General features: G+C 39.9%; 1 protein-coding gene across 1 annotated transcript; it reads right to left on the bottom strand.

The window, feature by feature from the left end:
* Positions 1-421: 421 nt before the first annotated feature.
* Positions 422-16,025, bottom strand: LOC111339323 (major facilitator superfamily domain-containing protein 8). The gene is made up of 13 exons (XM_022945955.2): positions 15,762-16,025; positions 14,437-14,625; positions 13,875-13,937; positions 12,802-12,921; positions 12,229-12,308; positions 11,767-12,118; positions 10,698-10,771; positions 5,212-5,295; positions 4,181-4,233; positions 3,909-3,988; positions 3,199-3,318; positions 2,493-2,623; positions 422-2,218 (listed from the first exon to the last, which is right to left on the bottom strand). Exons 1-13 carry the CDS (start codon positions 15,835-15,837, stop codon positions 2,108-2,110), a joined length of 1,533 nt encoding a protein of 510 aa, XP_022801690.1. The 5' UTR covers positions 15,838-16,025; the 3' UTR covers positions 422-2,107.
* Positions 16,026-16,027: the final 2 nt, after the last annotated feature.

Below are 16,027 nucleotides of genomic sequence, written 5' to 3'. Positions count from 1 at the left end.
ACGAAGACTATAACATTTGGAATGCAGAGAATAAAAACTGAGAAATGATTACCGAAGAAGAGGGCTTTATCATCAGCATTAGGCCGAGGGTATGGAGTAGTCAAATGATTTGTTGAGACGCCCAGAATAGTGGAGGAACTGACTAAAAACCTTCAAATTTCGACTTGATAGCCTTTCATAAATGTAACCACTGAGATTGCACGGAAAAGCTATCAAAACGATCCTGAAACGTTCCGTGCGAGAAACACTGATTTGCAATTTCACCTTCTCAAGAAATGACAGGATTGAAAGCACGTCACTTCCGGTCCCTTGACTTATTCTTTACTTCTCCGAATAGAACACCCAATTTTTAAATTTTCAAAGTTAAGATGGTTTCTTTACATGAAAAATGATTATACAAAGCGTGACAAAAAGACGCACATTTGAACACAACGTGAATATTTTATTTTTGAACCAAAACTTTAATGAAAATAAATCTGAAGTAAAGTTTGTACCAACAAGTGCATACACTTTGATACTTGTTCAGTATTTGATGTGGCATAATACATCATAGTGCGTGCTCAGTGAATGTTTCTCACAACGGTTGCAAGGCTGACAGAGCCAATAAATATCACAGTATCTGACAATAAATTCTGTATTCAAATTTCTACTATTTTGAAATCAATTTGGTGTTTGATGTGACATTGTACATCTTGGAGAAGAATATACAGTACAATTTTCAGCTGTAATATTTCTTAAAATGAATAAAAGTTTAATTGATACAAGCATATCATATATCCTGTACTTATATCAATCAAATTCTTTAACAAAAATCCCAAGGATTCATTCACTATCATTCAAATCTTGTTTACGGCTACTTACTCAATGCTGGAGAATCCCTTATAAATATCAATAAAATTCTCCCCGTAGAAACCACACAAGAATTTCCTAATTAAAACGCGTTGTATCCCTCTTAAAGTCCTTAATAACAACCCACCATTGCTCAAAAGATAAAGTACATTTACAGCAAAAACAATTCTTGTAACCTTTTCGAGCAAACTCAGCCGCCATGGTCATCAATGAGGGCCCTGAAAGAGTTTTCAGGAGGGAAAAAATCTCATTTCCCGGTCTATTTTTTGTCTAAATCCTATTATCATTCCAAATTTTGTATTTTATTTCACATGCACTCTTTTTCTTTTATAAGAACCTTTCTACAAGAACGTTCAGGCTGAGATTAACCAAAAATTTAAGAACATACTAAGAACACGCTCAGGCTGACGGTCAGTTAAAAACGGCTCGTTTTTCTTATTTTTTATTTGTTAATCTCAGCCTTATTTTTTAGTGAGAAGTATAAGTGAAGGTAAAAGAAATGTGGAACTGTGGTGTAACAGGACAATTAACGGAAATGCTTGGAAACCTCTTTTAACATTACCAATGCAGCTATTGCACGATACACTGAACTACTCAGTTTGTAAAGGCTGATAGTTTCGAAAGAAACTGTTTGGGGCTGCGTCGGTGGGAGTAACGAAATAATTTGGATATATCAACAAAGTTGAAATGGTAAATTGGCCACCGTAATGATTACAAAAGCTGACGTTTCGAGCGTTAGCCCTTCGTCGGAGCGAAAGTTTGTACTCAGTTTGTAGTTGAACTTAGTCTGGTCATGTCAGAATTGATGAATTACCACACAACTTCAAGAACATGTTGAGAACGTTTTCGGGCTCAAATCGCGAAAAAAAAAATAAAAACTTTCAGCCTTAGCACCAAAATTAGACGTTCTTATATATATATATATAAAAAAAAAAATAGTGTACTTTGAAAACATGTCCGCAGCTGTACCGATTCCTAAGTAATCAAAATACGTGTTACAGATCTCCTAATTTCACACCGTTTATCCAAACTAAGTTTGTGTCCTTGGGGATAGATGGAGGCTTGTCGTTTTATGTCAACTTTCGTCAAACATGAAGAGGTGGGGTGCGGGAGGCCTGGTACACAATGGAAATAGGCTTCGGGAGGGTACTGACCATTCATCAAAGCGGAATCAAAGTATATAAGTTTCGGTTCTAATCTTATCATCTTTTGGAAAGCGCCCGTCTCGCCGCTCTGTTCCTCTACGTATCCATGCTTTTTACGCCAACAATGGCTGTCGTTCACTTTGTGAGCCTATCTGTTCGTATTGGGATGGCGGCACTGGCTTCGATGGTGCTTTAAGGCGATCAAAAGATAAGTACATCAAAATCTGCGGGGAAAAAAACAGATATAATCGGTATGGTTATCAAAGAAAACAAAATGCAACGGATAATAAAACGAAAAAGAAAATACTCCACAGCGAGCTGCTGTTTTTAGTTTTTGGGAGCCCAAAGTGAATTTAAAACTGGTTAACGCTTTTAAGCTGAATTGCAGCTCAAGCAACGCTTCGAGGTTGTCGCCCGTTATAACAATACATGTTTCCATCAGAAAAACAAGTAGTATCCTGATCCTCTCGGTGGAGTTAAGAGGAGAGATATACTTACTGCTAAGATAACCTCAAGGCCTGCCATAACTCCCAACATAATATAGAGCCTCGTCATGAGGGCCCCTCCCCATAATGGACCCAAGATCATGGCTACTCCTGTCACTGACCTCTGAACACCTTGAGCTATACCTGTGAAAAGGAACATTACATGAAAAAGGACCAACACGAATTCATTCCTTTATTTAATGGACTAGAAATTTTGATGTCTCCCTCGTGACAAAAATTTTCGACCAATTGTAAAGCACGCGCATCTCTATAATCAGACAGTACACGCACGAGGTCCTCTCGCTGAAGGCGTTGCACGCGTGCTCGCTGACGCACTAAAATTGCACCCAATAGACTCCAGACTGGGAACCACCTACTTCGTATCTAATGTGGACCGTATCTTTGAGAAAACCTCGCGACGGAGTAACCTCCATTAAAGAAGACAAATTTCGGTCCCGATTGGAAAAAAAATACTCCTTTAACTTTTATTTGTAATCACCTCTCCTTGATCAAACGTGTTACCTGAATGGAGATAAGTTCCTCCGCCACTTATAAGTAGTTTCCTATGAACTACTTAGCAAAGTAACATTCTACGGGGTAGGTCACAACTGAAATCAAATTTGCAACTGCTGTCTTGGATTTGAAACTAAACTATTTTTAAAATAAACTCAGCTTAGCGGGTACTTCAATTATCTGATTTAGAAGAGAGCATCACTTACCTTGGGTTTTCTCGTCAGTGATTTTAGAGTAAAGGGAAACATTTGCTACTGAGAAAAACGGCAAACCAAACACAATAACTAATGTGCCAACAATTATGGTTGGAAGAACGATAGAATCATCTGGAAAGATAAAAGAAAACAATTTCGATTAAATATTGTGGAAAAAATCGGAGTTTGAATAAGGTTTCCACGACAGGTTTGAGTGTTAACTCCTAGGCCATTTGGCGACCTAAAACAAGAAAATGGTCGCCAAAAATAAAATTTCAGTCGCCAGAAAACAGAGAAAAAAGGAAGAGAAAAATGTAATTTGGCGCAATACTACAAATGCTATGGAAAACTATCTACTAACACGTCACAGCTTACTTCATGATTTTCGACCAGTGGTCGTCAAATTGGCGACTTTCGCAGCACTTTATTAGTCGCCAAGTTTTTCTCCTCGCAAGGCGACCAAAAGGATCACAGCTTGTAGCATTGTATTGTGGGTGTAGATTGGCACAATGAACAAGGCTCAAGAAAAGAAAATGATGACTTGGCTAAAGCGCAACACCTTCATTTGTACAGCTGTGTAAGCCTGTCTTAACGTTTTCGTCAAAGTCAGAGAAGAACTCCCTTTTCTGGAGCAAGACGATTCTCAAATGTAACAGGTAGAGTGAGAATGAAGGCATGAAGAGAAAATCAAATTATAACAAAGTGGATTAAAAACATCTTACATGGTTTTGCATTGGCCAAAAGGAAGAGATACCAAATTAGGGCAAATCCCTCAAAGGCAATACCAATTACCATCAGCCACCTACACAAAAAAAAGTCACACAGAACGGAAGAGACATGTATGACCAAAATGTTACTTTATAAACTGTCTAGTGAACTAACGACACTGAATTTTAACTTTAAAATACTTTCCTCTCAATTTAAGTTAAACAGATTAAGTGAAACCCTAGCAATTAGATATTGTGAAAAAAAGAAGGTTTGAAAAAACCCTCACCTGTCTGCAAGCTTTTGACTTATCTTTTTCACAAGGGCAAATACAAGAAGGGCCTAAGAATAAGGGAATCAAATAATAATCATCATCAAAACTTGTACAGGGCAAATACAAGAAGGGCCTAAGAATAAGGAATCAAATAATAATCATCATCAAAACTTGTACAGGGCAAATACAAGAAGGGCCTAAGAATAAGGAATCAAATAATAATCATCATCAAAACTTGTACAGGGCAAATACAAGAAGGGCCTAAGAATAAGGAATCAAATAATAATCATCATCAAAACTTGTACAGGGCAAATACAAGAAGGGCCTAAGAATAAGGAATCAAATAATAATCATCATCAAAACTTGTACAGGGCAAATACAAGAAGGGCCTAAGAATAAGGAATCAAATAATAATCATCATCAAAACTTGTACATGGCAAATACAAGAAGGGCCTAAGAATAAGGAATCAAATAATAATCATCATCAAAACTTGTACATGGCAAATACAACAAGGGCCTAAGAATAAGGAATCAAATAATAATCATCATCAAAACTTGTACATGGCAAATACAAGAAGGGCCTAAGAATAAGGAATCAAATAATAATCATCATCAAAACTTGTACATGGCAAATACAACTAGGGCCTAAGAATAAGGAATCAAATAATAATCATCATCAAAACTTGTACATGGCAAATACAAGAAGGGCCTAAGAATAAGGAATCAAATAATAATCATCATCAAAACTTGTACATGGCAAATTTCATGTAGATATGATCAAATATGCTTTAAAGGAATAGAAAATTGAAGTTGTTAACTACAGATACAAGCCTCACTAGTAATGAAAGGTTATTTACAAGAAAAATTCAAGAACATTTATCAATACTAACCTTGTAGCAATGAAGATTATGTTGATAATCATAAAAATGAAAATAAAAATAATAATAGTAATTATAATGATTGACAGCCACAATTTCCTTTAATGATAGTAAATTAAACAAGATGAATGACTTGCTAATTGAAATATCCAAAAAAACACACTTTACCTCTAAAGCTATCAGACAATAAGCAATGCTGTTTTCCATTTCTTTCCATCCCATGAGATACTCAGATAAAGGAGTGACTATAGCCTGCAATAAAAAGTACAAGAAATCTCAGTAGATTGACTTTGATAAGTGGGAGCAGGTTATTACTGTTCAAAAAATACTTTCTGTCATCACAGAATTGGAACATTTTGACAATTGTTGCCACCAATAGGCCACTTTACAGTTGTGTACTTAGTTGCCAAGTCTTTGATTCAGAGTGAGGCTGAAGGTGACCTTGTTGTGATAGACCTGTATCTACTTAGCATGATAACAAAGTGATTTCAATTTGAAAGGCAGCAAGGTTTGTATCATAACAAGGTCACCCCTAGCCTCACTCCCATTCAAAGGCTTGGCAACCAAGCACACAACTGTAAAATGGACTATTGGAGGCAAGTAATTCATGGCAGTCTCCATATAGACTCCCTGTTACCCAGTCTCCATATAGACTCCCTGTTACCCATTCTCCCTGTGTACCCTGTGTACCCTGTGTACCCTGTGTACCCGTGTGTACCCTGTGTACCCTGTGTACCCGTGTGTACCCTGTGTACCCTGTGTACCCGTGTGTACCCTGTGTACCTGTGTGTACCCTGTGTACCCGTGTGTACCCTGTGTACCCTGTGTACCCGTGTGTACCCTGTGTACCCTGTGTACCCGTGTGTACCCTGTGTACCCGTGTGTACCCGTGTGTACCCTGTGTACCCGTGTGTACCCTGTGTACCCGTGTGTACCCTGTGTACCCGTGTGTACCCTGTGTACCCGTGTGTACCCTGTGTACCCTGTGTACCCCTGTGTACCCTGTGTACCCGTGTGTACCCTGTGTACCCTGTGTACCCGTGTGTACCCTGTGTACCCGTGTGTACCCTGTGTACCCTGTGTACCCTGTGTACCCGTGTGTACCCTGTGTACCCTGTGTACCCGTGTGTACCCTGTGTACCCGTGTGTACCCTGTGTACCCTGTGTACCCTGTGTACCCTGTGTACCCGTGTGTACCCTGTGTACCCTGTGTACCCGTGTGTACCCTGTGTACCCGTGTGTACCCCGTGTACCCCGTGTACCCCGTGTACCCGTGTGTACCCTGTGTACCCGTGTGTACCCTGTGTACCCTGTGTACCCGTGTGTACCCGTGTGTACCCTGTGTACCCGTGTGTACCCTGTGTACCCTGTGTACCCGTGTGTACCTTGTGTACCCGTGTGTACCCTGTGTACCCGTGTGTACCCTGTGTACCCTGTGTACCCGTGTGTACCCTGTGTACCCTGTGTACCCTGTGTACCGTGTGTACCCGTGTGTACCCGTGTGTACCCTGTGTACCCGTGTGTACCCTGTGTACCCTGTGTACCCTGTGTACCCGTGTGTACCCGTGTGTACCCTGTGTACCCTGTGTACCCGTGTGTACCCTGTGTACCCTGTGTACCCTGTGTACCCTGTGTACCCGTGTGTACCCAGTGTACCCTGTGTACCCTGTGTACCCGGTGTACCCTGTGTACCCTGTGTACCCTGTGTACCCTGTTTACCCGTGTGTACACTTTGTACCCATGTATATCATGTATATCCTTGTATACCTCGTATACCCTGTCTACCTTGTGTACCCTCTACACCCTGTATATTCATGTATACCCAAGTATATTCATGTATAGCCAAGTGTAGCCTGTATACCATATATACAGGAAACCTGGCAAACATCAGTTGGAATGAATGGAAGCTCTCTGGCCGAACACAATCCCGTTTTGTACGTTTTGTACAAATGAATTATGAATAACTTATTATGATTTTATTAGCCCGGGGGGAAATCCCATATAAAATGGACTGGGATGCTCGTCTGGAATTTTGAAATAAAATCCTAAAGGAGGGAAATGTATACGTGGCCCAACCGTTTTGGACCCCTAAATGAGACCATTTCAATCTTTAATGATATGAATCGAGTAAATAAAGCCTGGAGCAATTGGTTCCTGTGATTTTTAAATATATTTTTCATCGCGTGCAAACATAAAAGATACCCTTACAGCTAAATTTAACTCAATTTTTTCTCAGAACACCCAAAGTGAGACCATTATCTTGAAATTTACAGCCCTAAGCGAGACAACGAGCATCCCAGTCCTTTTTATATGGGAGTCCCCCCGGAATGATTGGTCGGTCAGTTCAAAAATATATTTAAAAATTCTTTTTTTCAGGAGCCTATTACTCAAGAGCCAATTGCTCCAGGCTTTATTTACTCGATTCATGTTATTAAATATTGAAATGGTCTCCTTTAGGGGTCCAAAAACGGTTGGGCCACGCATACATTCGTCTCCTTTAGGAGTTTATTTCAAAATTCCAGACGAGCATCCCAGTCCATTTTATATGGGATTTCCCCCCCGGCTGATAAAATCATAATAAGTTATTCAGAATTCATTTGTGAACATACAAAACGAGATTGTGCACGGCCAGAGAGCTTCCATTCATTCCAACTGATGTTTGCCAAGTTTCCTGTATACACGATATACAGGGTATACTTAGGTATACATGAATATACAGGGTGAGAGGGTACACAAGGTAGACAGGGTATACGAGGTATACAAGGGTATACGAGGTATCCAAGGGTATACGAGGTATACAAGGGTATACGAGGTATACAAGGGTATACATGATATGCATGGGTACACAGGGTACACAGGGTACACAGGTATACATGAATATACAGGGTGAGAGAGTACACAAGGTAGACAGGGTATACGAGGTATACAAGGGTATACGAGGTATACAAGGGTATACATGATATGCATGGGTACACAGGGTACACAGGGTACACAGGGTACACATGGGTACACAGGGTACACAGGGTACACAGGGTACACATGGGTACACAGGGTACACAGGGTACACAGGGTACACAGGGTACACAGGGTACACAGGGTACACAGGGTACACAGAGTACACATGGGTACACAGGGTACACAGGGTACACAGGGTACACAGGGTACACATGGGTACACATGGGTACACAGGGTACACAGGGTACACATGGGTACACAGGGTACACAGGGTACACAGAGTACACAGAGTACACAGGGTACACAGGGTACACAGGGTACACAGGGTACACAGGGTACACACGGGTACACAAGGTACACACGGGTACACAGGGTACACAGGGTACACAGGGTACACAGGGTACACAGGGTACACACGGGTACACAGGGTACACAGGGTACACAGGGTACACAGGGTACACACGGGTACACAGGGTACACACGGGTACACAGGGTACACAGGGTACACAAGGTACACACGGGTACACAGGGTACACAGGGTACACAGGGTACACACGGGTACACAGGGTACACAGGGTACACACGGGTACACAGGGTACACAGGGTACACAGGGTACACAGGGTACACAGGGTACACAGGGTACACACGGGTACACACGGGTACACACGGGTACATAGGGTACACAGGGTACACAGGGTACACAGGGTACACAGGGTACACAGGGTACACAGGGTACACACGGGTACACAGGGTACACAGGGTACACAGGGTACACAGGGTACACACGGGTACACAGGGTACACATGGGTACACAGGGTACACAGGGTACACAAGGTACACACGGGTACACAGGGTACACAGGGTACACAGGGTACACACGGGTACACAGGGTACACAGGGTACACAGGGTACACACGGGTACACAGGGTACACACGGGTACACAGGGTACACAGGGTACACAGGGTACACACGGGTACACAGGGTACACATGGTACACAGGGTACACATGGGTACACAGGGTACATAGGGTACACAGGGTACACAGGGTACACACGGGTACACACGGGTACACAGGGTACACACGGGTACACAGGGTGCACAGGGTACACAGGGTACACAGGGTACACACGGGTACACAGGGTACACAGGGTACACAGGGTACACAGGGTACACAGGGTACACACGGGTACACAGGGTACACAGGGTACACACGGGTACACAGGGTACACAGGGTACACAGGGTACACAGGGTACACAGGGTACACACGGGTACACACGGGTACACAGGGTACACAGGGTACACAGGGTACACAGGGTACACAGGGTACACAGGGTACACAGGGAACACACGGGTACACAGGGTACACAGGGTAAACACGGGTACACAGGGTACACAGGGTACACAGGGTACACAGGGTACACACGGGTACACAGGGTACACAGGGTACACAGGGTACACAGGGTACACACGGGTACACAGGGTACACACGGGTACACAGGGTACACAGGGTACACAGGGTACACAGGGTACACACGGGTACACAGGGTACACAGGGTACACAGGGTACACAGGGTACACAGGGTACACACGGGTACACACGGGTACACAGGGTACACAGGGTACACAGGGTACACAGGGTACACAGGGTACACAGGGTACACAGGGTACACACGGGTACACAGGGTACACAGGGTACACAGGGTACACAGGGTACACACGGGTACACAGGGTACACAGGGTACACAGGGTACACAGGGTACACAGGGTACACAGGGTACACAGGGAGAATGGGTAACAGGGAGTCTATATGGAGACTGGGTAACAGGGAGTCTATATGGAGACTGCCATGAATTACTTGCCCTATTGGAATACAAAATTTGTGTTATTCTTCCTGCTAGATTTTGTGAATTTGGAGTTTAAAACTTTTCCCTTATTTCAGTCATAAAATGTTTACAATTAAATACACACCAACTCAATTGGGGGTAAGTGGGTCTTTATTGCCTAAGACCATACGCAATGCTCCCCATGATAGGGAGGTAAATAGAAGAGAAAAAAAAAATTTTACAGATTGCACTAAGTACAAACAACGTTAATTGCTCGCTGATCGCAAAGAGAATGCTGACAAATATGCCAACTGTTCGCTTATACCCACCTGGCGTGGCGTAGAATTTCCACTGCAGTATTTAATTGTGATAAACAAGTCTATCACCCGCATAATTTTCAACTAAATAACTTAAAGTGCAGATCAGAGTGTCAGTGAAGTCTAAGTTAGGTCTAGCAATGCATTGCATGGAGCTATTAATGAAATCCCAGACTCCTTATTTTCCTAAGATGTGATATCTCTTTGCCTGCAGTAATAGGATTTATCTTGGTGGGGGTATGAGTGTTATCAACTGAAGGCAACAGGGTATATTGACATAGGCAATATGGTTAACCTGAGGAGCTGATTATGCACTCCACTTTTTCTGACATAAATTTTGAGAAATAAAATTCTTATGAAGAAGAACTCACTCTCTTTCTGTATCATAAAATGAAACAGCATTTCCATGAGCTAAGTTTACATGTACGTAATTTATACAGGGCTCTTGAAATTTGTTCAAAAATGTATTTTAATTTAAAAATTTCATTGCTATCAGCTCACTGAATAGAACAATTTTTTTTACATGATACTTGACAAAAAGTGGGGTGTGGCAAACCTCTAGGGCTGTTTCATTAAAGAACATCATAAATTGTGATGCCAGGATAACAATTACTTCTTCCCGGACAAGATCTATAGAAAAAAAAATTTATAATTATAGTAAACACTCAGAAGTCCAATTATCTTCCCCGTAATGCGAGTCAAATAACACACAATATCTGAGGCTTCAAAGCTCAGTTGGTATTAGAACATTGAAAGAAAGAAAGTCTTAAGCACCCTAAACAACAAACGTGTCTAGTTACAATGATAAGGTTGAGATCGGATGTCAGCATTATCAGGTGCCTCTGGTAGCCGCTTCAGTCCATGTAACGATCTCACCTTCCCTCCCATCCCACCACAGGGGAGGACATCCCACCACAAAGTAATCTCGTGCGTGGGAAATTAACGTCTCCTACCCCTAACCCAGCAGGAGATGGGGCCTACGGTTTATTCGTCCTTATCCGAGAAGACTAGAATATCTATCCATTTCTTGATATTATAGAAAGGTAGCAAATTCTCCTCACTTATTTTAAGACCATGAGTATTGGTCCAGCCGGGGCTCGAACCCTTGACCTCCTGCACAACACAATCCAGCACTCTAACCAATTGAGCTAACCGGGAGAACTGGGAACACAAAATCACAAGCTCCAATGATTTTCTTTTTGGAGTCTTGAATATCTTTTTGGGCATCTTTCTCTTATTCCATGAAATCATGAAACATCTCAACCAGAATATCACATCTTCCTTTAGCCAACTGTGTAAAATTTTCAGACATCATGTTATAAAATTGGCCCAGTTCACTGACAATTTCAACTCTTCCTTTCCTTAAATGTTCACCTGTTAACTTCTAAGACAAGATTCTAATTCTCCCTTTTGACTATTACATATTTCTTTGTAAACGAGTTACCAGAACTTAGCATTAGATCAAGATTACAATTTCTACCTGATAAGTTTGAGTTTTCTCATTACCTGTTTCATGGATAATGCATGGATACTGTGGGGAGGGGTTACATGATAATCACAACTAGGATTTTTAAGGGATAGTAGTTTGATGACCGAATGAATATGAAATAACAAGCCAAGCATACCTTTAGCCAAGTTCCACTTATCCATTACTGATCCAGTTCTTACACGTTTCTGAGAAGCTGCAGTTGTTATTAGCTTTTGCTTTTCGCCATCCAAAACTGAACTGTGTCTGCTTGTCAAATCCCTTATCACGTCACTGGTAACAAGGTACTTGTCCTTGTTTTCTGTTGCTTGCACATTTACTGAATTGTTAACTGAGTTTCTCGGGATACTGTTATTCTCACCACTGTACTCATATCCATGTTGCTCATCATCAGTTGATTGATCATCAATATCATTTTTGACTGTTGGTAGGTCATAATAGAAGAATACCATTATCAATTCTAGTGACAGCCACAAAACAGCCATGAAGATCTAACAAAGGAAAAAAAAAAACACTCAATTGTCATTAAATAAAAAATTATGTATTTGTATTAAAAAAAAATAGCCAGAAATGTTTAATTTGCAAAATCCTAAACACTTACTCCGGGTGCAGTAAATGAATCCACCTCAAATGGTCCTATTTTGAAATTTAACTTCCTCAAAAACAGATTGAAACCAGGTCCTGAAATGTAATATAAATATCAGCATAAGCTCAAGGCCAAGTTTGTAATAAATCAAAAGTGCTTCATCGTTCTCAAGGTAAGATCAAGCAATCAATAATGCAGGTTATAGCACAGTAAACACAAGAAATAAAATTAATTAACCAAACAAAACAATTTCATGTGGACAAATAAAAGCTGATATTTCTGTCAAACTCAGAAAGCCATGAATAATTCCCACATGGTTCTTGTGCCATAAACAATCACATCACAGTTCAGGACATACATTTTAAGCAAACCACAAAACCAGAAATAAATCACCGACTTGACAGTAACATTACAGTAAATTGACAGTTACTTTACAGTAACATTACAGCTTACATTCAAGTTAACCCTGATTGACTACTTCTAAATATGACGACATCACCCAAAATAAGCCTAGAGTTGCTTTCAGTTGTATGAGTAACAAAGCAAAAACTTCCATGTTAGTATTTAATAATTGGTGATAGTACGCACCTATTAACAAACCAAACTGTCGCAAGGCCATTGCAATGGAAAACATCCCAGTTCGCTCTTGTTCTGTTGTTGTTCTTGCAATCTGAGCAAAAATTCCAGCACCTACTGCCACACCAATACCTTACAATAGACACAACCACTCTCAAATCCTGGATGAAATGCTTTGGCAAAATTTATAGTTACTTAAAACAATTTTTCCTTTAATTTTTTGTAGCTTTTATCATCACTTTAATTTGTATCATTTTGCAATTCAATTTGCAGATTGTTAGTAAGGAAGAAAACAATCATTGAAGGAGTTTTCCTTCAATTTTTTTGTAATTTTCATTGTCAGCGGATTTGATATCAACAGTGAAATCACAGAAAGTTTTCTTTCCATCCCTGTTCAATTATTAACAATTTTGTGATTACCAGACTTAAATTATATTATTAATTACTAGCAGTAATATATATATCTTATTAACCAAGCGCAAGGGCTGTACTGGGAGAATATCGGCCTGAGGTCTTGACAGTAGGGACCAAGCGCAGCGAGGTCTGTACAAAAAAGACAGAGGGCCGATATTATTCCAGTACGGTCCCGAGCAAGCTTGGTTAATAAGAGATTTATTATACGACTAAAGTTCAAAGGGACACGAGTGCGGTATCATTCGGGACCATTCAGGACAGTGCCCAGTCCAATACTGAGAGAATTTTGACTGGCAATAGAGCATTTTGATTGGTTGATTTTAGTTATTAGCCCTCTGACTACCCGAGTCATGTAATAATATTGTTTATAAAGTAACCATCATAAAATGCATGGACCACAGATAACTAAAACTACCCTTTTTTTGTCTTTCCCTTCAAAGTATTCTCCATAGTAAATCTTAAGTGATTGACTTGTAAATTCTCCTTGTGATTCTTATGTTATCATGCAAACAGGTAAGGAGAGTAGACAAGCTTATTGGCAAGAGGGTGTTATGTTGTTATAACACCAAATTCCCATCTTATTTACAAGGAACTATATGCCGTGGTCATTGGGGAGAAATGCTAAATGGAATGTTAGGAGTTACAAAGAGCTGATAAAGTGAAATATCTACCTGAAATAAGTCGTGCACCAAGAACCCAGTACTTGGACCAAGCAACAAAATATAAGAAATTGCCTGAAAAAAAAATAGTTTTATTTGCAAGATGTGGAATGACACCTTTTTTAAATGATGTGGTGTTGTTAGAATATACACAAACATTCATTCAATTTTTTTTTAAGGTTTCCAAACTTAATAATTTCAGAACTTGGTAATTTTGGGAAATTCCTTTTATTTTTTTTCACCAGACTGTATTATGGAGTATGACATCACTGAGTCTGCTTATTATATTTGATTACGTAAAATAATAAAAAACTGGAAGTGATTGTTAGCTAGTCATTCAATTAACTTTACAAAAGCGAAGAAAAGCTGAAGGTATTCTTAAGACAAGGCCTGTATTTTTAAAAAACAAATGCTGTACACCTTTGGTAAAACTGTCCACATTAAAAAAAAAAAAACAAAACAAAACAAAAACGTTTTGTATAACAGCAACTGATCATGGTTACAAAAACAATCGTATTAACCATTTAAAATGACTACTTAATAAGTAAAATCACAAAACCCTAATATAACTAACCTCCAATCTCAAACAAATTTGCAAACAGAATTGCAGATTTGGTTTTGCGTGTATAATCAACCCAGAAACCGAAAAAAGGACTGAATAACAGATTTGAGAAACAGAAGGCTGCAAATACTACCCCAAAAAACCATTCCTCTGCTTTAAATCTGTGCTCCAGGTACAACCAAAGAGTTGGAAGAATCACAGCTACAGGGATACAAAAAGATATTTAATTCTTTAGTTCTGACATTCCACACACTAAAAGGGAAAATATCCTCTTCCTGAGTATTACGAGTAATACTTGACCCTTTTACTCTTAAGAGAGGCCAAAACGAAGTTTTTTTTCCTTGCAGTATTGGTAGAGTCCCAAGTAGACAGGTGGTGAGACGAAAATAAGAAATCACTAAAAAGATATAAAAGATATAATGTCTGATCTGACAATAAATTCTCAGATCTCGGAGTAAAGAAAAAGTATGGCAGCCAGCGTTGAGAATTGATAAAAAGGAGATAAGCACCAACATTTTTGAGATGCGGACTACAGTCAGAAGTTAAAAGTTCTCCTTCCTGGTGCACAATACACCTTTTTGGTTAGCACAGCTTAGTTTAAAATCCTAATTGAAAAGACTACGACCTTACGGTCAACATTAGAGGGCATCAGAGTTAGATTTATTCTTCTTTCAGTTGCCTTCCCAATCTCAAAAACGTCTCTAGTTAAATTCTCTATTGATATCTTGGACTAGTAGGCTTATTTAAGTAACCTATGACCTTAATCAAACCTAAACAACAAAGAGAGATTGTAATGTGTGTATATTTACTTGGTCACACAACATACCAGGGTTACAATTTAAAGATGATTGAAAACATGAGGGAAAACATGTGGAAAACAAACAACTCACCTCAGACAAAAGTCACATGACGAGTTTTTAATTCAATTTATTTATTGTCCGTAATTGGTTTCATTAGGAAGATTGTTCCCACCAGAGATTATTTCGGAAAATAATTAACTTTTGAGAAAAGATTTGGAATCAGCACCCTCGCAACTATAATTGTGCAAAAATACTAAACTTCAATTCACGCGATGTTACTACAGAATAAACTAAACATTCCGTCGACTGACGTAACGTAACCACAGATATCAATTTAATTTCTTTGTCACTGTTCTGGAAGTAATTATTCGAATTTACAAGGTTACACACACTTAAGTACTTACAACAATTTTTACTGACTCAAACACGAGAAGGTGAAACACGCCAAACAAAAAAATAACATAAAGAAGCTACAAAACTGCAAAACAGTTCGCAAAGTTGAGCTCGATACATATTACATATGCAATGATTCCCTACCATATTCGATACCACCTAGCAAGAAAAACAGTCCAACACAGACTCTAGTGAAACTCTTCTTAGTTTGAAGCAACATCTCTGAGAATTAAGAACAAATTCACTACAACCCGGTGTTTCCATGGGATGTGCCTGGATGTTGTTACACAACAAGTCAAGCGGCCGGAAGCCGACCATGACTTTGAGGGTAAGCTATTGTATTGGCTAAAAAAACAATCAGCGCTTTATTTGGAATTCAACATGGCGACGAATAGGGTGGAGGATTCTGG

The sequence above is a fragment of the Stylophora pistillata genome, chromosome 9 (genome assembly GCF_964205215.1).
Source record: "Stylophora pistillata chromosome 9, jaStyPist1.2, whole genome shotgun sequence".
Lineage (NCBI taxonomy): Eukaryota > Metazoa > Cnidaria > Anthozoa > Scleractinia > Pocilloporidae > Stylophora > Stylophora pistillata.
The sequence above is the reverse complement of the archived record's forward strand: the minus strand, read 5'-3'. Positions and strand labels throughout refer to the sequence as shown.

Excerpts from the sequence above, each read along its gene's own strand:
- LOC111339323 (XM_022945955.2), bottom strand. The coding sequence starts at position 15,837 with ATGTTGCTTCAAACTAAGAAGAGTTTCACTAGAGTCTGTGTTGGACTG. Across the intron at positions 12,922-13,874 it reads TGGTGCACGACTTATTTCAG|GTATTGGTGTGGCAGTAGGT; the intron begins GTAGATATTTCA and ends GTCTATTGTAAG. Across the intron at positions 4,234-5,211 it reads ATTGTCTGATAGCTTTAGAG|GCCCTTCTTGTATTTGCCCT; the intron begins GTAAAGTGTGTT and ends CCTTATTCTTAG.